A 27753-nucleotide genomic window follows, 5' to 3' on the forward strand; every position below is an offset into this window, starting at 1 on the left:
CCCCTACTTTGATTTTTGACCTTTTGCTTAAGAAGAAAAAAAGTTCCACTCTAGACCAAAAGTGACATCAGGACTTCACTCTGATTCTCAGTGTTCATAGAGGTGATCAGAGATGTTCTGGTCTCTGATCACCTCTATGGCCAGCTGTGTGAACATAATTACATTGTTAGTCTGGCTGAAAAAAGACAAAACGTCCATCCAGTTAAACCAAAAAAAAAGGTAAAAAGCTTATAATACTATACCCACAGTTGATCGTATCCCAGGCTCACTGTTAAAAGCGGTAAGCCCAAGAAATACTGGAGGGGGGGGCAACTCCCTCCTGCCACTTCTGAAAGCGGTCCAGCGACTAATTAACTGCTTGGACCGCTTTCATGAGAAAGGGTCACTGGGTGAAAAAAGAAATACCGGGGTAAACCACTTGCAAACCACAACATATATATGTGTATTGTGGTCAGCAAAAGGGGTGGGGGAGCAGCTATCCCAGGCCACATATTTATCCAATTGACACACGATGGACTTTAAGAACAGAAAACTTGCCCGTGTTTTACACTGCATAGTATGCTGATTAAGCTATTAAAAATCATTGCTTGTCTATTATTAGTTGATCATAAATTTTAACTTCAACTACAAAAGTAACCTGCAAATGATTTAGCAACTATAAGCAAATGGAAACGGTTTCAAAATATCCATGCTGGCCAAGAATAGACTCACAATAGCAAGATGCTAAACCCAGCTGTCTCTTGTTTCAGGCTAGTGATGACAGTGAGGAAGATGACATATTGCCAAGCAAGTCTGCTGAGGTCACCAAGACAAGGGCATCTGTTCGCATGACACGTTATCTGGAATCTTGGGGGGCTGCTAAGCCATTTGCTCACCTTAACCACAGGGACAGTCTGATACCTGAAGCCCTGAGTTCCTCGCGCATTATGGTGAGTATTGCTCATGCTACCCTGTAACCTACATTATTGCTAATGCATTTGGCATTACATGTTTATACTTATTTTGCTGTCTAACCCACAGGATCTCCCAATGTCTTCTATGCCTACAAACCGGAGTACTGACAAGTAGGAACTGAAACCTGCTTCTCTCTTGCTGCCCCTTACTTCCTATATGCCTTGTGATGTCAAATACCTCTCTTTAATGGATCTACTGCTGCTGCTGTCTTGTTGTCTCCTGCTTGGCCCATCTGTCCTGTGGCCTTCTGTCTGATGTCAGCACGGCTTCTTGTGGGTAGAGACTATGGATCCTGCTTTTCTGTATTTGTTTATCTCATGTCTGCATGTTTTGTGCTCTTATTGTTTGGTTCACACCAAGGCTCCCTTACTCCATGAATAATCGCAAACACTATATCTTTTTTTTACGTTAAGTTATTAATCTGGGTATACTTGCCAGTTTTGGATAGAGATAGTGTTGAACTTCTTTCAAGTTTTAATTGCTGTCACTGCTGGGGAGATTCACCCAAAATTGTCCTGGTGACTATGTGATTGTTCTTGGAGATGGCTTATATCCCAGAGATAAGGTTTGTACCTCACCTTCTAATTAGTTTCAGAAAGCCTGCACTGAGAGAAATAAGTGGGCTACCTCTGCTGACCACCTCCTGCGTTGGGCTTACACTGATATTTTTCTTCCATCCAGCAGGTATACGTTGTGGATCTGCATCTACAAATCTGTGGTGTTGGCTATTTGTTTTTGAAAAGTGGCTGCATCTGATAGGATGTAGCTGCTGCCAGCTGACCGTTTTCCACAAGGCTACTTTTTAATTTTTCAAAGCATATCTGGTGGGAAAGTGTTGGCAGGGCCACCCATGAAGTGAATTTCGGCCAGTCCATCAGGAGAAATTTGCTCAGTGTCTGGCTGCCTATATCTTTATTACATTATAAGCCACTAACCTGAAACAAGCATGATATGCTGCAAGTCAAGTCAGAACACTTTGTTATGGGTCAGTGACTTTTTTTTCAGAAAGTGCTCCACACCTGCAAGATATAACAGAAGTCTACGGCAAAGCGTGGCTATCCTGCAGGAAAGCCGCAGGTGCACTGCACCCACGGTGCGGGTAAACCGCAGTGCATTAGTGTGAAAGCGGGCTTATCGGTGGCTCAGAACAGTAAGGGCTTGATTACATTTGTGGTTTGGGGGGCAGTAAAACCTCATAGTTGGGACATGTTTCTACCACATACTCACAATTTCTGATGTAGCGTCATAGGTCGCAATGGCAACCATGCTCCAAGGGGCCTGTACGGCCTCCTTTTCACATCCTGTTGTACACTTGAACAGGAGAAATGGTGGGGGCGGCCCATAGAGTTACTGATCCTCTGCATTTTCCTCCTGCAACTGCTGAAAGAAGGCTTCTCTTCCTCTCCCTCTCGCTGATATTCAGTGGGAGCAAGGGGAAAATGTTCATTATGTTCGCAATAGAAAAAAAATTTAATTCTTAACCATTTTATTTCATTGTGGCCCGCAACTGGTTGCCAGATCACTTAAATAGCCCTTGCTTTTCAAAAGGTTCAGCAACCCTGTGTTAGATCAATATGATACTCGAGAACCTTTCATTTTTAAAAAGTATGGTCCGTAATGGCAGCCTTCATAGTTTTCCCAGTACAGGTTCTCTTTGCTTTGCCCCAAACTCTTATTACCAGCATTAATAATAGATATACATCCTACACTAATTATTGCAGGCAACTACTAACGCAGGCCATAGACGGTTCAAATCTCAGCCGGTTCAGCATTCAAACCATGTATGGGCAGGTTGAATGTACCCAAGCTGATCACTTGATTAACTTGGGTATAGTCAGCCTGCTGGATTTTACATGAGATTATTGCTAGTGGCTGCAATAGCCATTAACAATAATCACTGTGTTCTCCCAGGGAACATAATGGCTCCACAGTAGGGATTTTCGAACATTCTATGGCCACCCTACAAAGGCAAATAAGTAGCTGCGGTCTCTGGATAGACAGAAGTAAAGGGGAACAGTATTCAGAAAATGTATACATATTTATAAGATGTTGCTCACATATTTATGTAAAAACTTTCATTTTTATACTGTTGTATTGTTCTAAGATGGTCAGCGCATGCATATTACTGTATACAAGTTGGACAGATATGTATTAAAAGGGGTGTGAGGACCAGGGGCGTCCCTAGGGTTGGTGTCACCCGGTGCCAGAACATTTGTTCTCGCTTTCTCTCTCTCTCGTTCTCTCTCGCTCTCTCTCTCGTTCTCTCTCGCTCTCTCTCTCGTTCTCTCTCGCTCTCGTTCTCGCTCTCGTTCTCGTTCTCTCTCTCTCTCGTTCTCGTTCTCTCTCTCTCTCGTTCTCTCTCTCTCGTTCTCTCTCTCTCGTTCTCGTTCTCTCTCTCGTTCTCGTTCTCTCTCTCTCTCTCTCGTTCTCTCTCTCTCTCTCTCGTTCTCTCTCTCTCGTTCTCTCTCTCTCTCTCTCTCTCGTTCTCTCTCTCTCTCTCGTTCTCTCTCTCTCTCTCGTTCTCTCTCTCTCTCTCGTTCTCTCTCTCTCTCTCGTTCTCTCTCTCTCTCTCTCTCGTTCTCTCTCTCTCTCTCTCTCGTTCTCTCTCTCTCTCTCTCTCGTTCTCTCTCTCTCTCTCTCTCGTTCTCTCTCTCTCTCTCTCTCGTTCTCTCTCTCTCTCTCTCTCGTTCTCTCTCTCTCTCTCTCTCGTTCTCTCTCCTACTACATGAAGCTGCATTGCTGTCACCAGGGTCTGGGGATTACACACTGACCTGCTGCATACTCTGCCCACCGCTCCAGCTCTCCGGCTTCAGCACCCATGGCAGGGATGTGGACCCGCCCCTCTGCTAAAACTCGAGGAGAGGTGTCCGAAGTGCCTGCTTTACTATCCGTCCCCTCAATGCTTGCTTATTTCAGCAGTAGCACATACAGGGATGGACTGAGCCTCTCATGGGGCCCTGTAGTGGCCCTGGGTCAGTCCGCCCCTGGTGGAGCAGGTCCGGTGTCACCCGGTGCGGCGCGCACCCCCTGCAGCTGCCTAGGTCCACCCCTGGTGAGGACAAATGTACATGAGAAGTCACATTTTCTCTGCCAATTATTTGCATGCTTAATGAGAACTTTTTCAGGGTCACATATACATTTCTGGACTGGATTGTGAGCAGCTATCTAAAGTAGTAGAATTTCATCTAGAGGGATGGTTGTTAATCTAGAAAGATAGGAATCTGGCCTGTTAGAACAGTATTCCAGTACACCCAACTGTATTTTATTAAATATGGAGAAATTTGTAAAGGACTAGCAGTTAGTGAATGAAGAGCTTTAGTAGAGATGACACCCTCACTGTATGGCATTCTCAATATACTTTATATACCGGTAATCACCTGCGTAGCATAGGATGCTAAGCAAATTTCATTTTTGGCTACTTAGTCAAGGGAGCAGTGATTATTTGCTTTGGTCTGTTCAGTTTCACAGGCTGAGAGTTTGACTGCTTCCTGCTGCTTCTGGAAGAAGCTTTCCAGAATTTTTGGACTGGGAGAGTCAAATGACCCGCCTGAATATTTATTATGCCCGTGTCAGTCCCTTGAGAGGAGTGTCCAGAAGGTGTTTTTTTACTTTTTTAAATTGGTGTCAGTGGCAGAATAAAAAAAGTAAATTGTGCACTATGGTTTCTGGTCTGTACTACAGGTACAAACAACAACGATAGTCAGTCAGGGGCAGGAGAAATTATTTTGTGTTGTTCTTTGGTGGTAGGTTATGGTAGTACCAAGAAATATACAGCTAAATTTAAAAAAAGGGATTTTTTTTTTTTTGGGCCAGTTTTCCTTTTGGTAATTAAAAAAACAAATAAAAAAAATCAGGAGATGTCCATTACCATTTACCACCAAATGAAATCCCAGTTTGTCCTGAAAAAAACAAGGTATAATCCACCTGGATGCAAAAAGTAGTTGTGATATGTACGGTTTTGCTAACGCATGTCAATGTTGCAAAATTGTGCTTAGATTTGTTTTACCCTTAGGCACGAAGGGGTTAAACTGGAGTGATAGAACTGCACATACTAGCTAGATAGCAAAAGTATTTAAAGTTGTTGTAAAGGCTCCAGGTTTTTTACCTTCATGCATTCTTTGCATGAAGGTAAAAACCTGTGTGCAGCAGCCCCAAATACTTACCTGAGCCCCATCACGATCAAGTGATGTGCACAAGAGCCTTGGCTCTCCAGGGATTCTCCCTCCTCATTGGCCGAGACAGCAGCAGGAGCCTATGAGAAAAGAAAAGGGGTAGGGCTGAGCCGTGTTGTTCTGAATGGACACACAGAGCTGTGGCTTGGGAGTAAGCCTGCTTGGGTGCCCCCATAGAAAGCTGTATGTTCTGGAGGCACACGACAGGAGGAAGGGGTCTGGAGCATTGGCGGGGGACCCAAAAGAGGAAGATCGGGGTTACTTTGTGCAAAACCATTGCACTGAGCAGGTAAGTATGGCATGTTTGTTATTAAAAAGAAAAAGGAAAAAAAATCTTTTAATATCACTTTAACGCTCACTAAAAAAGTGTGTTAAGTATTAAAAAAAAAAATAACAAAAAAATGGAAACTACATAATTTGCAGGTGTAAAAGTGATAACAAAATGTTTCGCGTTGAAAGCGGAAGTGATGTAACATTCTTTTGCTCAGTCCCGTGAAGACCGAGATTGAGTTCTGCAGTCACTTTTGCAGCAGTTGTTTTCTTATTCCAGGTCACAATTCTACACAATGTCTTCCTCTTTCTGTCAGTTGACTATATCGACTGCGCTTATACAGTTTTTCTAGGAAAACGTCGTCTGATAAGCATATGCTGTCGTAAGCTTTGATACTGTACCAGATAAATAAGCTGGCAAGTTCAGTCACAGAAGCACCAGCTAAGTGGGCACCAACAATGTGCCCTCTTTGAAACCCTGTAAGCCCTGACGTGACTTTGTATTAATAGCAGTGCATGCAGTGAGTGATGAAAGTGAGGCTTCCCACTTGTTAGCTAGGTGTCTCATCACACAGCGGATGTAAAACGGGGAAAAAAAATTACATCACTTCCGCTTTCAATGCCAATCACTTTCCGTTTTTTTTTTGTTGAATCTAAATATATATATATATATATATATATATATATATATATATATATATATATATATATATATATCTATAATATATTATACTGTATGTGTGTGCATTTATAGCTGTATTTCAAGCTGCTGTTCCGCCTTTAATTGCATTCTGAAAACAGAATCCTCGTTTATCATGTACTGAATGAATGCATGGTTTGTAAATAAGGGTCTTGTCATAACTGTAGTTATTTAGTACAAATGTTTGACAACATCTAAAATATGTGCTAAACCCGCAACACATCCTGTTGATTAATCATAGCAAATATGTCCTGTAGAGACTTGATATATGTGCATTTTTAGAGGATCCACTTGGCGATTCACTAATGCATGCACTGGAGGATTTTTCTTGTGGATGCCAGAACTGTATAATAGTTTAAGGCTACATTCACATTTGCATATAAGGGCACACAATGAATTCCTGTGGCAGACTCAGCAGGGTTTATGCAAACAGTTTGAACACACAGTAATCCTTACATGTCTGATTTACAGGCAAACAGTGGCACTGTCAGCCTTTCATTGCTTTGTACGGGGCTTCTCACAGCTGTTCATATAAACCCAGCTGAGATTCCCGCAGAAATTCATAGCCCGCCCTTAAATGCAAGTGCGAAATTGAGGCCTTTAACAAGTTTCTTATAATCCTCTGTGACTCCGTTGGTTTACTTTTGAAGGACTCTACTTTGTAATCCCCTAATAACTCTTTATAAAGTAGCATTAGTTTAGGTTTGACCAGTTTGTTTTACATTTTTTTTTATTGGCACATTAAGATATTTTGGTAATCCCCAGGTGGGTGTGTACAGTATATCTAACATTTTATTTTATTGATTTTATTTTTATTTATTACAGGTACTTATATAACGCCATCAATTTACACAGCGCTTTACATATACAGTCAGGTCCATAAATATTGGGACATCGACACAATTCTAACATTTTTGGCTCTATACACCACCACAATGGATTCGAAATGAAACGAACAAGATGTGCTTTAACTGCAGACTGTCAGCTTTAATTTGAGGGTATTTACATCCAAATCAGGTGAACGGTGTAGTAATTACAACAGTTTGCATATGTGCCTCCCACTTGTTAAGGGACCAAAAGTAATGGGACAGAATAATAATCATAAATCAAACTTTCACTTTTTAATACTTGGTTGCAAATCCTTTGCAGTCAATTACAGCCTGAAGTCTGGAACGCATAGACATCACCAGACACTGGGTTTCATCCCTGGTGATGCTCTGCCAGGCCTCTACTGCAACTGTCTTCAGTTCCTGCTTGTTCTTGGGGCATTTTCCCTTCAGTTTTGTCTTCAGCAAGTGAAATGCATGCTCAATCGGATTCAGGTCAGGTGATTGACTTGGCCATTGCATAACATTCCACTTCTTTCCCTTAAAAAAACTCTTTGGTTGCTTTTGCAGTATGCTTTGGGTCATTGTTCATCTGCACTGTAAAGCGGCGTCCAATGAGTTCTGAAGCATTTGGCTGAATATGAGCAGATAATATTGCCCGAAACACTTCAGAATTCATCTTGCTGCTTTTGTCAGCAGTCACATCATCAATAAATACAAGAGAACCAGTTCCATTGGCAGCCATACATGCCCACGCCATGACACTACCACCACCATTCTTCACTGATGAGGTGGTATGCTTAGGATCATGAGCAGTTCCTTTCCTTCTCCATACTCTTCTCTTCCCATCACTCTGGTACAAGTTGATCTTGGTCTCATCTGTCCATAGGATGTTGTTCCAGAACTGTGAAGGCTTTTTTAGATGTTGTTTGGCAAACTCTAATCTGGCCTTCCTGTTTTTGAGGCTCACCAATGGTTTACATCTTGTGGTGAACCCTCTGTATTCACTCTGGTGAAGTCTTCTCTTGATTGTTGACTTTGACACACGTACACCTACCTCCTGGAGAGTGTTCTTGATCTGGCCACCACAGTTGTTTTCCGTGGTCTTCCGCGTCTTTTGGTGTTGCTGAGCTCACCGGTGCGTTCCTTCTTTTTAAGAATGTTCCAAACAGTTGTTTTGGCCACGCCTAATGTTTTTGCTATCTCTCTGATGGGTTTGTTTTGTTTTTTCATCCTAATGATGGATTGCTTCACTGATAGTGACAGCTCTTTGGATCTCATCTTGAGAGTTGACAGCAACAGATTCCAAATGCAAATAGCACACTTGAAATGAACTCTGGACCTTTTATCTGCTCATTGTAATTGGGATAATAAGGGAATAACACACACATGGCCATGGAACAGCTGAGAAGCCAATTGTCCCATTACTTTTGGTCCCTTAACTAGTGGGAGGCACATATGCAAACTGTTGTAATTCCTACACCATTCACCTGATTTGGATGTAAATACCCTCAAATTAAAGCTGACAGTCTGCAGTTAAAGCACATCTTGTTTGTTTCATTTCAAATCCATTGTGGTGGTGTATGGAGCCAAAAATGTTAGAATTGTGTCGATGTCCCAATATTTATGGACCTGACTGAATGTTGTACAATCACATCAGTAACTAACCTTCAAGGAGCGTACAATCTAAGGTCCCTAACTGACATTCATACACACATACTAGGACCAATATAGAAAGGAGCCATTTAGCCTACCAGCGTGTCTTTGGAGTGTGGGAGGAAACCGGAAGTACCCGAAGGAAACCAACGCAAAGACAGGGGGAACATGGAAACTCCAGGCAGGTTTTGCCGTGGTTGGGATGCGAACCAACAACCCTAGTACTGCCAGGCAGAAGAGCTAACCATTTAGCCACTGAGCTGCTTATATTGTAGGCTATTAACTTCTTCCCTACTGCTCTATAGCTGAAAGACGGCTACAGCACGGTTGTCTAGTTCTGGGATGATGTCCATGGATGTAAATCAAGAACACGCCCCCATTGGGCGCACCCAGCACCACCGGTGATCACTGTGTCCTATAGACACAGCTGATCACCTGATAAAGTAAACTGCCAATCACAGAGGCCTTTTACCACGTGATCAGCTGTGTCCAGTGACACAGCAGATCACCGGGTAAATACAGTTGCCGGTGATCGGCACTGATGATCAGTGCCGCCCACCTGTGCCCAGCAGTGCTGCCCACCTGTGCCACATCATCAGTGCCACCTCATCAGTGTCGCTTATCAGTGCCCATCAGTGCTGCCTTTCAGTGCAGCCTCATCAACAGACATCAATGAAGGAGAAAAATTACCTGTTTGCAAAATTTTATAATAGAAACAAAGTAACTTTTTTTTAGTTTTTGTTTTTTTTTTGTTTTCAAATGTTTTGCTCTTTTTTTTTTGTTGTTGTTTATAACGCAAATAATAAAACACCCTGTGGCGATTAAATACCACCAAAAGAAAGCTCTATTTGTGTGAAAAAAAATGATAAAAATTTCATATGGGTACAGTGTTGCATGACGGCGGATTCAAGCGCGACAGCTCTGAAAGCTGAAAATCGGCCTGGGCAGGAAGGGGGTATAAGTGCCCAGTAAGCAGGTGGTTAAAAGGGGTTTATATTCAAGAGTTAAAAAGTACATCTATACTTATTGGTATAAAGTCATATTTGGTACTGCTGAGCTAATATAATAAGGGTTTTTTAGCCCAAATGAGCACTTTAGATGCACATTAGTTTACTGGGATAGCCGAGATTATGTTGGAACAGAGGCCTTCTGTCATTTAATTTAAGAATAATTGAAGCACTGTAAACTGTGACGATCGCGCGTCAGACCCCTGACCACCTTACCAAACTCATCACCAAAGGACTAGCCAATCTAACATCGCGATGTCACGTTGCGTAACAATGCCACCCCCAGCTGCACCCTGCACACTGTTTTTCCAGCTAATGGGACCACAATCTATGTACTGGCAGCCTGAATGCGATTGTTAGTGGGTCAGGTTAATTACGCAATTAACCCTTCACACTGCCACCACCTCCTTTTTGTACAGAGAAAGAGGAAACTCAGCAATACACTAGGATGATTGGTTAATCGTCGGTATACCGCTATCTCCACAGACAGGTTATACAGAGGGTTAAACACTCATAGTAGTGCTCTTCAGCGGCAGGGATTCGTAAGTCACATTAAAGAGCTATAGAAACAGTTAAACACTTTCAGAAAGTAAGATTTATTACTAAAAGGTCAAAAGGGTGCAGTAGAAATATTTACAGAAAAAAGATGATATATATATATATATATATATATATATATATATATATATATATACACAGAGCACAGCAAACAAATAACAGAAAGAAGTTTAGATAAATAAGTACTTGCCAGAAGATGCATGGGGTTAAGCAGTTTCAAGTCTGATGAGCTAAAAAGGGATTTCTGGTCTCGCACTCAGATTCATTGTTACAGCGAGATTCTCCTTTCTCTCTCTCTGCGAGATGTTAAAACACAGAAGGTCCTCACTTCTCTGTCTACACACAGAACATAACAGCCTCTTTCCTACCCAAAATCAATGGGGTGTCTCTTACAACAGAACCTAATTGCCTTATTTGGTAAAAGGATTGTATAAAGGCAGGAACTAGCAAGGTACACTGAATGCATTCCTGAGGGAGGGGGGAAATCGGAGGAGGGAGACTGATTTGGAATTTAAGAGAAATGCCAAAATGCAGAAGTTTAGAGCAAAATGGAGAACCGTGCCTCTCCCTGTGTGCATGATTGTTAGATAAACGATTATCCACAGGATAGGAAAACTCAATTGGATATAGTTTGCTGTGATAGAGTCTAATATGCAAGGTGAAAAATCAGTAAAATGAAAGCCAGTAGAAGCAAGCGACCAGCTTTTGTGTGTTCTTGCTGCCTAAGGGCTTCTAGCACTAAAATGCAGCATTTACGTACATGTGCTGTTTTTCTTACATTGTCATAGTTAAGTCTGCAGTTTATAGGGAAAGTTACTGTATAGTGGCTTGGTGTCAAGTCGTAACCAGATATTTTTGCATTAATGTATAGTCTAACAGAAGTGGGGATTCCTAGCTGTATCTCTCTCCTTTAGATAGCATGATAACATGACTGGTTGTTTTATGTGATTGACTTGCCTGCACATGCAGCCTGGCATACTGATGCTCTTTCTGAGTATATCCAGCATTCATTGCTGTGCATTCAAGAAAAATATTCTGATAATGAGCTGTTACAAGCTTGATCCCTTACTACAGTCTAATTATTGACCCAAGTTGGTGATGGTCATTGTGATTTCAATATAACATGTTATAACACAGAAACAGATGAATGCTTCTGTGACTGAAAAGAGAAAGGATAATTGTCCAATTAAATATTGTTCCCACACGATATTTAATTATGCTGTCAGACCAAAGTACCCTCTGGGTCCAGCATATTGCAGTTTACTGCTGACAGAGGGTAGTAGAAGCGCTTTGAAAGCCACATGGAATATGTTTGTCATTTTATTCCTGTTTTTCTGGTGGTCTGGACCGTTTTCTTTGCTTCACTAATTCTGCTGCTCTTTACCAATTGCTGTACTGGAAAACATTTCATACAAAACAGAATTCAACATTTTTTTTTTCTACTACTTATAAAGTCATTCATATCTCTACTCAATTTACATCTTATTTCTGTCTGACTCACTACCTGTGCCAACTGCTCTGTTAATGACCTTCAAATGTCAGCTTATATTATGACGAGCTCCAGTCTTGTCCCCCGGATTTCTTATGTGCTGCTTATGATATGGAATTCAGTTCAAACAGCTAATATTTTAAAGAAGGCATCTGATCATTAAAACACATTCATTTAAAGCCGTCATTCTCAGTCAGGGTCCCATGGAACTTTAGGGTTCCTTCAGAGCTTGCTAGGGATTCCTTGAGCTGAAGCTGATTGACCTCCAGTCTGATGGTGCCTGAATAGTTGCTGGGCCAGCGCCACTTGCCAGAGCCCAGTGGGTTTTTTAACTCTATGTAAGGGTGGTATTTTGACCACTTTTGTAAGAAGGGGTATTTCTCTCACTAGCCACCAATAAATTGTTTTTGGTAAAGGTTCCTTGAGACCTGAAAATTATTTCAAGGGTCCCTCTGGGGTAAACCATTTAAGAAAGGTTAATTTAAAGAACACTATCATTTTGTTTTTATAATTAAGCCTTAATGTGCTGTTAAAGGCAATATATTTTTTAATATAGATAATGAATCCTCTTTAGTGTCAGTGAATCTTTCCAAATATATTCTTCAGTGTAATAATCCCAAAATATGATCCATTATCGTTGTGTACCTCCAAAAAAGTAAAATAAAAACTGGATGGTGTATTATCCTCAATGAATCGGTGATCAAAACCATATATACATATGTGAACAATTGTGAAAACACGTGAAAGCGGGAGGCACTCCGTGTACACTCCTGTATAAACACTTCTCTGTGAGCACTACGTGAACACTTCTATGTGGCTAGAGTAAATACTCTTACCCTAAATATGTGATCAAAAAGCCTTCTAAGAGAATAATCCAATAGGCCACCAATCCTCAAGATTATCCCACAAACGCTATGCCAGATGATGGGTTATCCCATACTTCCAAGCATGACATAATACTTCCCAGAACCATCCATAGGAAATCACTCATAGAAGAAGAAATAACCATATAGTGTAGTACAGTGATGGCGAACCTTTTTGAGCCCGAGTGCCCAAAACTGCAACACAAACCAACTTTTTTATTTCAAAGTGCCAACACTGCAATTAACCACTTGCCTACCTGGACGCACTGACAGACGGCACTGATCGGTGGCACTGCTGGGCATCATTGATGGGTGGCACTGATGGGCAGCACTGATGGGCGGCACTGCTGGGCACTGACAGGTGGCACTGCTGGGCAGCGCTGACAGGCGACACTGCTGGGCACTGATGGGTGACACTGCTGGGCACTGATGGATAACACTGCTGGGCATCATTGATGGGTGGCACTGATGGGCAGCACTGATGGGCAACACTGCTGGGCAGCACTGACAGGTGGCACTGCTGGGCAGCACTGACATGTGGAACTGCTGGGCAGCACTGACAGGCGACACTGCTGGGCACTGATGGATGGCACTGCTGGGCATCATTGATGGGTGGCACTGATGGGCAGCACTGATGGGCGACACTGCTGGGCACTGACAGGCGACACTGCTGGGCACTGATGGATGACACTGCAAGCAGTTAATCTCACCTCTGGCAGCGTCGGTGTGGCTTCCAGCCCAGCAGCTCATTCCCATTCATGCTGAACACGTTGCCCCTGGCCCCGGAGCAGTGTGGGAGCCTCTTCCTCTCTTCCGCGCCCATCCCCGGCTACATCACCCCTGGTGCCAGAGCCGCATTGGAGCCGTTTCCTCTCGTCCACGCCCACCCTGGCCCCAGAGACATGTGGGAAATGTAGTTTGATGGGGGTCCAGTGTGGACGAGATCTGGATGGCCGGTCCATGCGCGCTCATCATCTTCTTCCTGGCGTGCCCACTGAGATGGCTCTGCGTGCCAGCTCTGGCACGCGTGCCATAGGTTCGCCATCACTGGTGTAGTATATCAAATACAAATAAGATCCAGGCTTTATTAAATGTGCTTACATTAAAAATTAACATAAAACCACATATATTCCCATTCCCATCTCACGAGCAGCTTCCAGGAATGCCAATACCGATATAACCTCAGTTAAGATGCTCGCTCCACCACTTCCAGTCACCATGCAACGTCCGATGTCATGTCCCTTGACGCGATTCCTTACCTCCTGACTTCCACATGAGGATATATTTGGAAAGATTCACGGACACTAAAGAGGATTCATTATTTATATTTTTGGACTTTCAAGGGTGAAAGTGTGACTTTTAAGTGTCAATATATAGGGTATTTATTTATTCACATTTTATTATTGTTTCATGGACACTGATCTTGTATTCATAATACATTTTTTAAAATAATAAACATGTTATATGTATTTGCTCTGTGTAAATGTTTTGCACAGAGCAGCCCCAATCCTCCTCTTCTTGGGTCCCCTGCCGGCACTCCTGGCCCCTCCCTCCCTGCCAAGTGCCCCCAGAGCAAGAAGCTTGCTATGGAGGCACCTGAGCAGGCTCACTCCCCAGCCGCTGCTCTGTATGTCTATACACACATGGAGAGCAGCTTGTCCCTGCCCCCTTTCTATACTCATTGGCTCTCTGTGGTTGACAGAGCTGAGGCTCTGCATGCATGTTGCTGGGTCCCTATGGGGCTCAGGAAAGTGTTAGGTGGGGCTGCTGTACACAGAAGGTTTTTCATAGAGTGCATGAAAGTAAAAAAAAAACCTAGAGCCTTTACAACCACTTTAAAGTGCATACAGGAAGTGCACCATTCCATCCCCATTCCCGTCCGTAATCTGGGAACCACTTTTGTGATGCAGGAGAGCTATTCCCAAACACACCTACTGTATTGTGTTTGCTGCTCTTCACATACACAAAGTTCTAGTGCTAAAAGATTTGTGCCTTGGTAATATGAATGTGAATAATGATACATCAAGCAAGAAGTTTTAGGACTTGCATTTGTATCTCTTTCACTAGTTAGTGCGAATGACCTTGAACTTTTCCAAATTCCTTTACCTATATTGGTGTGAAGTTCCTCTGGCATGATAGAACAATGTATATATTGCGTGTCAGGACCCTAATATACATGTACTTGATGAGGATATCAACCCTAAACGCATGAAAGTTTAAAAAAAAAAAAAAAAATTGACAAAGCAGCTTTCATATACCCTTTTTCACAGGTTTTATAAAACCGAATGGATCTGCTCAGTTGAAGTGTTTCCTGGATAACACTAGCTGCTAAGTGTTCAGTTCATAATATTGCCTATTATGCACCTACTTTGAAGGCACACTTCCACCATTTACAGAATTCCCTTGCCAGGCCAACAATTCAAGTGAATGGAATAGCAGGGCTCAAATGGCAGGATTTTGAAAGAAGCCCCATTGTAGTGTCCATGTGAGCTGTAAGGTTTAAGGGAGCCCTGGTGTTTGTTTCTTTGTTTCATCATGTTAATCCCTGTGTGTATATTTTGTGGTCTTCCAATACTGCAAAGTGGTGCTGACTATGCTTGTGTTATATAAAGAATGATAACTGTATACAAATCCATCTGGAGGTTAACATAATGAAGTTCGTAATTTGAAGGCCAATTCCACCCAAAATTACATTTCACTTAATTTGCTGGTTAATGCGACTATGTTATGGCTTTTTAAATCACTCTGTACCTTTGCTACCTTCAGTAGAGTTATTAATAAAAAATATTTAAACATTGGGAATCCAGCTGCAAAAGAAATGTGGGGATGAATATTTGTGCAAATGTACAGAGGGCCCTCTTGAACATGAGGACCGATTTTATACTGGATGCAAGTCAGATAAGTACTGGAACCTTCTCCCATTTTATTGTAGGCTTTGACACTGCTGGGTTCTGTGTAGCTTTTAATCAGTACACAGTGACCTAAGCTGGCCATACATTGAGCGAAATCCAGTCCGTCCAGCATCCACCGCTCGATGGGTGTCAATTGTTAATCAGCTTCTATTAAACAACATGTTTTCTGCCGCTGTCAGAATACAATGTCCTGTTTGGGGGGGGGGGGGGGGGTGATTATAGCATCCACCTTGTTTGTGTGGATGGCGGAAGCTTTTTTTTTTTTTTTTTTTTTTTTTCTCATTCAGCTCCATGGCTCAATTTGTGCAGCTAGATTCGGGTGACACTTCATATTTGTTAAATGTTCCAACTAACTTTGCATAACTTGAAAAAAAATGCTGGTTACCTTTCTTAAAAAGCCCAGCATGCTTGTTCTGTGTTCAGTTTTTCATTATCGGCTGTAATCCAGATTTGAAAACTGCCTGTCCTAACAAAGGGTTACAGATTTAGAAATTACCCTCCTACATTGTATGTTAATGAGAGGGGTGTGGGGCAAAGAAATTCCAGAAATTTTAGAATCAGTCATGACACCTTCTGCTTAGAAACACCTTAACCTTAAGAAAAATATATATATGTGCTGTGTGAATGGGAACACCTAAACATATGGGTTTTTCTGAAATTTGACTGCAAGAGTGGAAATATCCTTTAAATTTCCTTAGACCACTTGTTAAATGGGGGGCCCAGGAACTATTCTTGCACATTAGCCCCTTGGTGACTTTGTCCACCACTGGATCAGAAACCAAAACCTTTCCAGTTAAATCTCACCACAACAGCCTGTGTCTAATATAAAATACCAGTGTATTTTACCTATCTGCACCCATAAAAAGCTTGGAGTTGGCCTTTGAATTATATTTTATTCATCTGTTGAAAAAATGTTTTTAATCTAATTCCCTCCTGTTTCTAGATCTCGTCCAAAGGAGTCAAATGAGCCAACCAATGAGAACTTCTTTAATGTGTTGGAGGAGCTGAACTCCTTAAGGTATGAAGCGTTAACGCATTTATTAAGAATGTTTCTTCCAAAAAATGTTTCAGTGTGTGCGTATGAAGACATACATGTAACAGTGCTCTGTGACCTCATTGTTTGATGTCTCTTCTTCTCAGACAGTGGAAGAAATCTGATGATTTTAACCGGGTCACTCTCTATTTCAATCAGAAAGCTGTAGAGAAAGAGGTAAGGCGTGGATGTGTGTCATTTTTCACACAGTGTACTAGTTCAAAATGGAAAGAGATACTAATATAGGAAACGGAGACCACAAAGGGTGTTTAATGAGTTTCTCAAAACCAATGCTTTGTGAGGGCTTACTGAATAGGGGGATGGTATTGAAGTAGAACTATAAGCAAAACCTTTCTTTTCCTTCTTTTTTTTTTTTTTTTTTTGTCTTTTTGGATAGATTACCCCTGTCAATTTTTTTTTGTCTGTGTAACATTGTGAAGATTTCTCTTCACTTCCTGTCAGATAGCCAAACAGGAAGTGGGAGAAAAACCCTGCAACTTAAGGGTATTCTTTGGGGATCTCCAGGTCATCGGAAATAGTGCCCCCTTTGGAAGATTTCCCCTCTATTACACTTAAAACTCTATTACTGAATTCAAATGGAACTTCACTTAACTTTGTTTTTTCAGGGGGGAGGGGCAGGTACCTTTCAGTAACAGGTACCCGCTCTAGACTAGACGTCTGCTTTTCTTGCCTAGGCAAAAATACAGGAAGTTCTCAATCCACTACCCCCCTCCACCACCTGGGACAAGGGAAATGCGGAATCATTCTGAAAGTGCAGTGCATAGCGCATGTTCAGTGGGGAGCCAGGTGTGAAACCGCAGGAAGTCACAGCTGTCTTCCAAAGTCAAGATGGAAGCATCGGGGACCGAAAGACCGGCAAGAGAACTTGCGCGGATGAAAACAGTGCTGGATCTCTGGAAACTCTGTTAAGTCAGCGCTTACAGTATTTGTAGCTGCCACCTTTTAATCGTGTCCACAGTAGCATTTGCGTAGGCAGAGCAGAGTAGGACTGGCCATAGAGGGTTTACTTTGATGCAGTTGGCCGCTTAAGCATGTATTTCAATATTTGGGAACTAAATATCCCTATTTTTGTATTTTTTTTTTTTTGCTGGAAAATGTATATACCAGTGTGCAGAGGGGTCCTTCAGAATTTCTAGCACCGACTTTTAGGCTAGGTTCACATCTGTGTGGGTGGTGCCGCTGTGGATCCGCACGAAAAAATCCGTACAGAGAAATGCGGACCCGTAGGCGGGTGCCATTAGTTTTTATGGCACGTTGCCCACACTGGAGAATGCAAAAGTACTGGGAACTGAGGTTCCCGTGTGGGCTGTGTTTTCGGAAGAAGTGCAGAGACTTCTTCCTTGCGTGTCACGGGGCACGGGAGTCCATTCAAATGAATGGGCTCTCGTGCCCGCATAAAACATGGCCCGCACAGCCGCATATATGTGAACCGGGGCTTAAGGTTTAAAAAAAAAATGACTGTAGATCCTCTTTAAACACATGTTACTTAGAATGGCAAATATTTATTTAAGTGTATTTTTTGTAAAACTAAAATGATGCATCGGTGTAGATTTTTTAAATTTTTTTATTTTTTTTAGTTGTCAATTAGGAACAGAAAAAAAATCTTTAGGCAATTAAACTGATCAAAGAGTGAATTTCTCCCAGTTCCTGGTGAACTGGAGAAGATTTTCCTAAGTGAGTGGCCATGTCAGCCGCCTCTCTCCCGACATCCTCTGTTTTAAAAAAAAAATCAAAGGGGCTGAGGCAGAAAATCGTTGACTGCACAGTTTCTTCATCCAGTCATATGCAGACACTCTTTGGGCATTTTGACAGCTAATGGGGCCAGCTGTCAAAATACAGTACATGCAGGAAGAGATTTATCCATTTGCACTGTAATGAGGTTAGAAGAATGTGTTAGATAAGTCCTTAATGTGTATGCCCAGGTTAAGAACACTCCAACCCCCTCAGCACTGGCATAGGACAGTGGTATAAAGGAGAGGATATGGTATTGTTGCCCCAAGATTCATCTGTCATTTTTCTAATGAGCAGAAACAGAATTTAAATACCTATGGGCAACACAGATGCTTTTCATTTCCTCCTGTTTTTACAGACCAATATTTTCCTCTGTATTTGCCAGTGAATGCAGCTGGGCCATCGGGTATGGTACACTAGATTTCTGGCATCATTACCCACAGCAGTAAAATTCTTATTGGGACTTTGGCACGATAAGCAAAATATAAATTAAATTGTAAGCACTCAACCTGTAACCTATTTATAATACTTATCCTCAGCCTCTCGTTTAACCCTGTCCCTCACCGCAATATTAATTTTTAACATTTACACAAACAAAACAAACTTAAGCCTACACACAGTGAGAATATCAGACAAATGATCATACTCTTCTTCTTCTTTTTTTTTTTTTTAATGGATGAATAATGTGCTGATTAAACAAACTCATATTTGTTATGTTTATTGTACAAGAAAAATTTTCTTGTTTGTCCCTTTTGGATATTTTCACATGATCGTGATCGGCTATCAAAACCTACAGTGGGGCAAAAAAGTATTTAGTCAGCCACCAATTGTGCAAGTTCTCCCACTTAAAAAGATGAGAGAGGTCTGTAATTGGCATTGAGGTAGACCTCAACTATGAGAGACAAAATGAGAAAAAAAATCCAGACAATCACATTGGCTGATTTGGAAAGAATTTATTTGTAGGTGACCAAATACTTTTTTTCCACCATAATTTGCAAACAAGCAAGATTTCTGGCTCTCCCAGACCTGTACCTTCTTTAAGAGGCTCCTCTGTCCTGCACTCATTACCTGTATCAATGGCACCTGTTTGAACTTGTTATCAGTATAAAAGACAACTGTTCACAACCTCAAACAGTCACACTCCAAACTCCACTATGGTGAAAATCTAAGAGCTGTCGAAGGACACCAGAAACAAAATTGTAGACCTGCACCAGGCTGGGAAGACTGAATCTGCAATAGGCAAGCAGATTGGTGTGAACAAATCAACTGTGGGAGCAATAATTAGAAAATGGAAGACATACAAGACCACTGATAATCTCCCTCGATCTGGGGCTTCACGCAAGATCTCGCCCCGTGGGGTCAAAATGATCACAAGAACGGTGAGCAAAAATCCCAGGACCACACGGGGGGACCTAGTGAATGACCTGCAGAGAGCTGGGACCAACGTAACAAAGGCTACCATCAGTAACACACTACGCCGCCAGGGACTCAGATCCTGCAGTGCCAGACGTGTCCCCCTGCTTAAGCCAGTACATGTCCGGGCCTATCTGAAGTTTGCTAGAGAGCATTTGGATGATCCAGAAGAGGATTGTGAGAATGTCAGATGAAACCAAAATAGAACTGTTTGGTAGAAACACAACTTGTCATGTTTGGAGGAGAGGGAATGCTGAGTTGCATCCAAAGAACACCATACCTACTGTGCAACATGGGGGTGGCAACATCATGCTTCGGGGCTGTTTATCCGCAAAGGGACCAGGACGACTGATCCGTGTACAGGACAGAATGAATGGGGCCATGTATCGTGAGATTTTGAGTGCAAACCTCCTTCCATCCGCAAGGGCATTGAAGATGAAACGTGGCTGGGTCTTCCAACATGACAATGATTCCAAACATACCGCCCGGGCAATGAAGGAGTGGCTTTGTAAGAAGCATTTCAAGGTCCTGGAGTGGCCTAGCCAGTCTCCAGATCTCAACCCCATAGAAAACCTTTGGAGGGAGTTGAAAGTCTGTGTTGCCCAGCGACAGCCCCAAAACATCACTGCTCTAGAGGAGATCTGCATGGAGGAATGGGCCAACATACCAGCAACAGTGTGTGCCAACCTTGTGAAGACTTACAGGAAATGTTTGACCTCTGTCATTGCCAACAAAGGATATATAACAAAGTATTGACATGAACTTTTGATATTGACCAAATACTTATTTTCCACCATAATTTGCAAATAAATTCTTTCCAAATCAGCCAATGTGATTGTCTGGATTTGTTTTCTCATTTTGTGTCTCATAGTTGAGGTCTACCTATGATGCCAATTACAGGCCTCTCTCATCTTTTTAAGTGGGAGAACTTGCACAATTGTTGGCTGACTAAATACTTTTTTGCCCCACTGTATGTACGAACGATCAGAACGGTCGCTCCAAAAGCGGTATTTTTCGTCTGATTTTCACATTGTGTGTACTAGGCTTTACTCTTCTCCCTAATACTCAAATGTTGCCTTAACCCAGTGTTTCTCAACTCCAGTCCTCATGGACCCCCAACAGGTCATGTTTTCAGGATTTCCATTATTTTACACAGGTGATTTGATCAGTTTCACTGCCTTAGTAATTACCACAGCTGTTTCATCTGAGGGAAATCCTGAAAACATGACCTGTTGGGGGTCCATGAGGACTGGAGTTGAGAAACACTGCCTTAACCAAAGGCTTAAGCATGAAAAGCTAACCCACTACTAAAAATAACAATGTAAATAACAAACTAACCTCCCAGTTAATGCTTAACCTCATCCCAACCTCTAACATTAACCTAGCACTTAAAATGAATCCCTAATCCTCAACCATAATCCTAGCCATAAATTAAAGTGGAGTTCCAGTCATTTTTGTATTTATTAAAAGTCAGCAGCTACAAAAAACTGTAACTTCTGACTTTTAATACACACACTTGCCTGTCACAGGGTCCAGCGATGTTCTCACCCGCACCGTCCCTTTTCCTCCTCGGCGTCTGCATCTCAACTGTGGGCACCAGGCTGTGACAGCTTGCAGTTTCACAGCCTGGTGCCCACTGCGCATGTGTGAGTTGCGCTGCGCCTCCTAATTGGTCCGGCAGTCTTCTGGGAGCTGTGAAAGTTCCCAGGAGACTGCAGGAGGGAGGAGGGGGCTGAACTTTGGGCTCACTTCACCGCGGCAAACTGAGCCGGAAGTGGGAGCGGGTACCTGTCAAAAACAGGTCCCCACTCAAACCCCCCCCCCCCCAAAAGGTGCCAAATATGGCAGTGGAGGAGAGGAGGGGGAAGCAAATAAGTGGAGCTTCCGCTTTTGGAAAAGGGAACGTGTAGTTGTTTTATTTAGTTTATTAATTTAGGACTAAAAAAAAAATTCAGGTTATATTTTTTCTTTTTCCTTTTATTTAATTATAAATCATTGCTTATTCATATTTTATATCTAGATTTCTTGACCAGCAGGAAGGGCCCACAACTTTTTTTGCCATCTCCTGGCAGCCTGTGAATAAAAGCCTGCTGTTTACAGAGTTCAGTAGCTCAAGCTACAATGTAAAAACTGAATGTAATGCTTCATCCAAGTTAAGCTACTGCTGTGCTGGCTCTTTAGCTAATCCTTAGTGCTCTGGGAGTCTTGTGCTATCTATTAAAAGTTAAATTAAGTATTTTATATAAAAGATGTATGTTTAGGCCCACATTCATGCATGTTCACATTATTGCAAGGTTGGTTGCACCTTAAAGTGTATGTAAAGCCAAAGCGTGAATGTCACTGGAACAGAAATACAGGGTAAATCTTCCATTGGGTACATATGTTTCGGTCCAAGAGGGGATTTCCCTTACTTTAGAGAAATTTCCTCTTACTGTCTGGTGTGTCCACAGGATAGGAACTAAAGGTTATTTCACGTGCACAGCTTCCAAAAAACCCTAAAAGGTGTTTTATTACTTTTCCTACTCCATCAAAAATAGAAAAAGAGTTAAGCCTTTACGTATACTTCTCTTTTTTTTTTTTTCTCCATACACTTTAAACTTTAAGTGTATAAGAACTTCTGGACCTTCTCCTTCTTTCTTCCTCCTTCCTTTCTTCCTTCCTTCTTCCTTCCTTTCCTTCCTTCCTTCCTTTCCTTCCTTCCTTTCCTTTCTTTCCTTTATTTCCTTCCTTTCCTTCTTCTTCTTTTTTTTTTCTTTCCGTCTTCTTTTTTTTCTTTCCGTCTTTTCTTTCTTTCTTTCCTTCTTCTTTTCTTTCTTTCCTTCTTCTTTTCTTTCTTTCTTCCTTCCTTTCCTTCCCTTTCTTCCTTCCTTTCTTTCTTTTTTTTCCTTTATAGTATATACTTCTAACCCATGCCTTTTCCTGTGCTGCATTTTTAAAGGAAAGCTGTGCTGAAAAGTATGTAGGCATTTTATTAATAACTATGCCTTGTGTGAATACTCTTCATCTTTACTTTCGTCTCTCCAGAGACCCCAGCTCTTAGCTCCTCCACTGCTTCCTTGGTAGCTGCCTGCAGTAATTAGGGTGGGGTGCATACATTATTTTGTCTTATGGGTATTGCTGCTGGTGATAGATTAAGTTAAAAGGTAACCTGTACTGAGAAAAATGTATATGCCGTTGCTGATCTCCATCTGAAAATGCCTAGTGCCTGCTTGTAATAATGATCAAGTAGCTTTAATGGTGTGTTTCATTGAGCTGGTATGCAAATTAGGATTTTTGACTTTATATGCTACATGATCGGTCAGGGAATCTCCCATGTAATTTAGAAGCAGACAGGGAGATTGCATGTTCAGAAGGATGTCAGTGATAGCAGCCTCCAGATTTCCCTTAGTGCAGGTTTCCTTTAAAAAGTCTGCTTGCCTGTTTAGTGTAGTTTCCAGCAAGCAGATGCCATACCATTCATCATCCATATAGATAAATGGTATGACATGCTAATTTATAGATATGTTGTAGTATGTGCTTTTTTAATGCATGAAATAGGGTTCAGATGCATCAAATATACAGAACTTATTAAAATGGTACCTGAAAAAATATGTACTGAAAAATCAAGGCACAGTAGATGTTGTCAGGTTGCCTAATCTTTATAAATGTTTCCCATTTGCTAAAACCGTGTAACTGATGTTATGATGTTCAACAATTTTATATGAACATTGTTGAATTTTTAAAGGAAAACCTATAAATAACAGGTTTCTTATTTGGTTATTTTACACAGTACCGGCTATCTGACCTACCATCATTCAAATATTACACAGCCTGCTGCTTCTTCATCTTTACCTGCAACTTTGCTGTCCAGATGTTGGTGTCTCCCAAGTAAGTGATGGAAATATACCACATGACTACAACTGTCCTTTAACGCTAGAGTTGAATCTAGCTACAGTAAATTGAGAAGTCTACAAACCCTGTAAAGTTGTCAGGTTTTATGATGGGATTGGGTATGAATACCAACATGAAAGCATGACCGGCCACTGCCATGTATGACATTGTCAAGTGTTATTGATTTGTAGAAAAAATGCTGAATTACAATTTATTCTACAGAAGACTGATTTGCCTCTGTGTGATTGTAAAAGATGACAACTGTATATTTTTTTTTTAAAGTGGTAGTGAATATTTCAGAATTTGCCACATATTGTAGAGTTCCAAAAAGAATTATTTTGCACTTTTGAACAATTCATTTTGTTGGCCATAGTCAATTTCTGATTAGCTTATCAAAGTACAAAATTAAGTTCAGTAACCCATGGCAGTCAGTCATAGATTAGCATGAAGTGGGCAACAAAATGTTTTACCAATAAAGATAGTGTAATATACCTTTTTTAATATTTTTTGTTTAATAAAACTAGAAAACATCTGAAAGCCCTAAAATAGACCTCATACATAGCATATCTTTCCTGGTCTTCACTGACCACTGGTTAACCTTTTTTTAATCTATTTATTGCCAGTAATTCACTTTACATTGTGTTTCTATGTTGGCGCTTGTAATGACCACAATATCTCCAGAAAAAAAATCATATTAAGCAGATGAAAACAAATAAATTATCAGTCTTCTAAACAGTAATATAACTATTAAGGTTCTAGTAAAATAGGTAGTATGTATCTTACAACATTCATATTGTTGCAATGCCCTAATAGTCTGCATCCTGTCTGTAGGAACACCGCTATTGGCATCTCCTATGGCATTTCTTTCTTCCTTTTCCTACTCTACCTATTTACCTGCTTTGCTGGACATCTGGCGGTGAGTAGTATATAACTGGTTTTTGTTTTGTTTTTCCAGTCCACAATTGTGAACCTAACAATGCACCCCTTGCTTAAAGGAAAACTGCTTTTTGGTACAGATGTACTTTCAACAGTTGACCTCCTAATCCCTTTACTTACCTGGCCACGTTCCACAGAAATCTTACTTTGCGGCTGCTGAGAGTTGCAGAACCGCTTCAAGAAAAATCTATTGGTCCAGATCACCATCGCATGCATAATAGAAAACCTCTCTTCAGAGAAAAAATGGAGGCTCTCCTTTGCATGCATAAAAAACCTAAGCACTGGACTGGAGACTTTGTTTGCAGAGGCTGTGTGATTTGGGTCTATTTATTTTTTTACATTTATTTTAATTATCGATTTTTATTATTATTATTCCATTTCAATATTTAGGTAAACATGTCCAAAAAAGTTACAATTAAATATATCACAATTAATTAAACCGCTTCACTTCAAATCAACGTACAGGACCCCCCCAACCTCGGAAAAGAAAAGAGTCCTACTTATAGCTCTACAATTATTCCATGTTTTAATTGCTAGCTATGTAATAAAAACCCCTCATAGTATACCAGCTTGGAAAAATACCCACTAATCCTGTATACTTGTTCCTACTTATATTTCTTTCTTATTCACGGTCATCTGAGTTTGGTACATTTTTCTGACTTCTTAAACTTTAGATAAATTTGAAGCTAAATGGGAGAAATGGTTACAGTATCTTCTTACCTATACATCAGTTCTTCTACACTGCACATGTAATTTTACTTTTGGAAGCCATCCCTTCACAGTAGGGAATTTATGTGGACATCAATGCTTGGGGATCAATCCTTTGGCCATGTTTAATAGATGGGGCAGGAAAGACCTCTCACACTTAAGCGTTTTCTGCAGTGTTTTGCAGAAACGCAGTACAGTCCATTGAACATGATTTCCTATGGGACATGTTCACATCTGTGTGTTTTCACCCGGTGAGATTTTTGGAAAGGGTCAAGGACTTTTTTTAATGCAAAAAGTTGCATTTTCTGTTACATAGACTTCAATGGACGCAGTGCAGAAAAGCATAAATTGCTTTTTTGCGGCTTTTTTTTAATCGGTTTTGCATTTTAAATCTGACTAGCAACAAGAACAATTAAAAATAAAAATAAAAAAGCGGCAAAAATGCATGTGCAAAAAATGCAAAATGCAACGCATAAACGGCTTAAACGCAACCTGCAGAGGTGTGAACCTAGCCTTATACAGGGTCACCAATACTTCAGTGCAATGAAACAAAACTCTCCAGGGCTCTATAAGTAACTCTTGTCCCGTTATGTCCTGGATGACTAAAGTTATTCTATCCCAAAAACTATTTTCTAGGGCAGGTTCACCACATGTGTTCGACAGGTTCCAAGCACATTGCACCAAGATTCGGGGTCTACTTATTAATAAAAAATTGCTACTCAAATGCCTTAGCATTTGCACAGCTGTCACAAATAATCTCTGTGCTGTGTCTATTATTTTATTTGCTAAAAATCGTCTTCGCCATCTGGTGGAATTAATGAGGTATTTTCCTAGTTGTGGCTTTGCAGAAAACTATTGCTGGTCACTAGATGAAGCTGATGCTCAAAGGAAATAAACATATTAGACACATTAAGAGGATTATTCATGATGGCTGTACAAATGCTGAGACATTTGCACAGCAAATTATTTGGAAATAGACCCCTAGTACCCGTTTAGCAAAGATCTCTGTAGAATTTGGATAGGTACTTGTAAGACCTTGGGGGAAGGGCAACCTTTGTAAGGAAAACTGTACTAAATGTGCACTTGTGCTTTAAACAATGTAGACGAAGTCTTGATTTCCAAGATCAGAACTCAGTTGTTCCTACAAATAGGCCAAGCTTCCTTAAGTCATCAGAGCTTGCTATAACTGCTGTAAATTGGACAAAACTGCTGATTAGCGGTCTTAAAGGATGGCATCCTTATTGTCTGGGAACAAAGAGGGGGTTTTTTTTTGGTTTTTGTTTTTTAAACAGTTGATCAGCATAATAGCCAAGCAACTAGCATATTCAGGAGGTCCACAACAGCAGCCTCCTTTTTTTTTTTTTTTTTTTTTTTTTTCTTTTTTTGTTTTTACACACTTTTTTTTTTATGCCAAGTTGTATTTCAGTGCCAGACAGAGGGGAAGATATGTATTGTAGATATATTGCTTATCTTTCACGCAGATTAAAATCCAAATTTAGTAATAATTATGTCTGCCTGTGTTTTTATCCTCTGTTTTTGCTTTCTTGTTTACTGTCCCGAATCTTTCTGCTACATCTCGGTACTGTCTGCCAAACCCTATCCTCTAGACTGAACATTCCTAGCTGAGACAGTTTATGGTACACACTACTGAAATGTGTTCAGTGAGCAAATTTAGTCTGGCAAGCAGAATCTCTGTAACTTATTTTCAAAGCTGGAAAATGATTAGAATGGTTTTATGTAGGACTGTACACATGAGAGCTTATTTGTCCCAAATGATAAGTAGACTTTTTCTGTGTTCATTCAATCTTTATAGCAAAATATGAGGCTTAAGTCAAACATTTACAGCTTCATAGAACTTTATACATTGCCAACTTGCTTTAATAAGACTCTTCTTCTGTTTCTCCAACAGAAATGTATCCTCAAAGGACCTCAGATCTTGCACTGGGTTCCCTCTCTCTCTTCTGCAGTCTCCAGCCAGCCCTGGTTTAGAGTGCCCTTTGGAATCTTGACTATTCTTACGGTGTTGTTTATGGCAGTATTCAATCTGGTAATGCATTTTTGTCTGTCCTTATTTTTTTTTTTTTTTTTTCCCCATCACCATTTTTTCCTTAATAAGCAGACCACACAACCAATGACACCAACTGCATTTTAAACCTTATTGGAGATATATACTTTTATACTTTGTATGAGATATTGAGATATGGGTATGTATAATATATAAAAAAAAATAAAATAAATATATATATGTATGTATATAATGTTTATTTTTAAATGCAGTAGATGCACTTGATGGCACTTACAGCAAGGGGGATTTTCCAACATGGCTTAATGTCAACAATTTGGTGGGGCATAGCTGTGCTTTTCTCAACTGTGTGTAAAAAAAAAAAAAAGTGTGTATGTATGCATATATATGTGTGTATGTATGCATATATATGTGTGTGTGTATGCATATATGTGTGTGTGTGTATGCATATATGTGTGTGTGTGTATGCATATATGTGTGTGTGTGTATGCATATATGTGTGTGTGTGTATGCATATATGTGTGTGTATGTATGCATATATGTGTGTGTGTGTATGCATATATGTGTGTGTGTGTGTATGCATATATGTGTGTGTGTGTGTGTGTATGTG

At 40.8% G+C, this 27753-nt stretch overlaps 1 protein-coding gene across 4 annotated transcripts in view; it reads left to right on the plus strand.

Annotated features, from left to right (window-relative positions):
- ADCY4 (adenylate cyclase 4) overlaps positions 1-27753 on the plus strand; it is a 133939-nt gene that overhangs the window by 93723 nt on the left and 12463 nt on the right. For all 4 annotated transcript variants that reach the window (XM_089687059.1, XM_089687060.1, XM_089687057.1 and 1 more), the window contains exons 11-17: positions 750-929; positions 1021-1064; positions 16352-16426; positions 16549-16618; positions 23376-23473; positions 24308-24392; positions 27030-27167. In XM_089687059.1, coding sequence (XP_089543185.1) covers positions 750-929; positions 1021-1064; positions 16352-16426; positions 16549-16618; positions 23376-23473; positions 24308-24392; positions 27030-27167 — 690 coding nt within the window. The remainder of the gene's footprint in view (positions 1-749; positions 930-1020; positions 1065-16351; positions 16427-16548; positions 16619-23375; positions 23474-24307; positions 24393-27029; positions 27168-27753) is intronic.

The sequence above is a fragment of the Staurois parvus genome, unplaced genomic scaffold, assembly GCF_062004578.1.
Source record: "Staurois parvus isolate SC_StPar_1 unplaced genomic scaffold, SC_StPar_1.0 ptg000415l, whole genome shotgun sequence".
In the NCBI taxonomy this organism is placed as follows: domain Eukaryota; kingdom Metazoa; phylum Chordata; class Amphibia; order Anura; family Ranidae; genus Staurois; species Staurois parvus.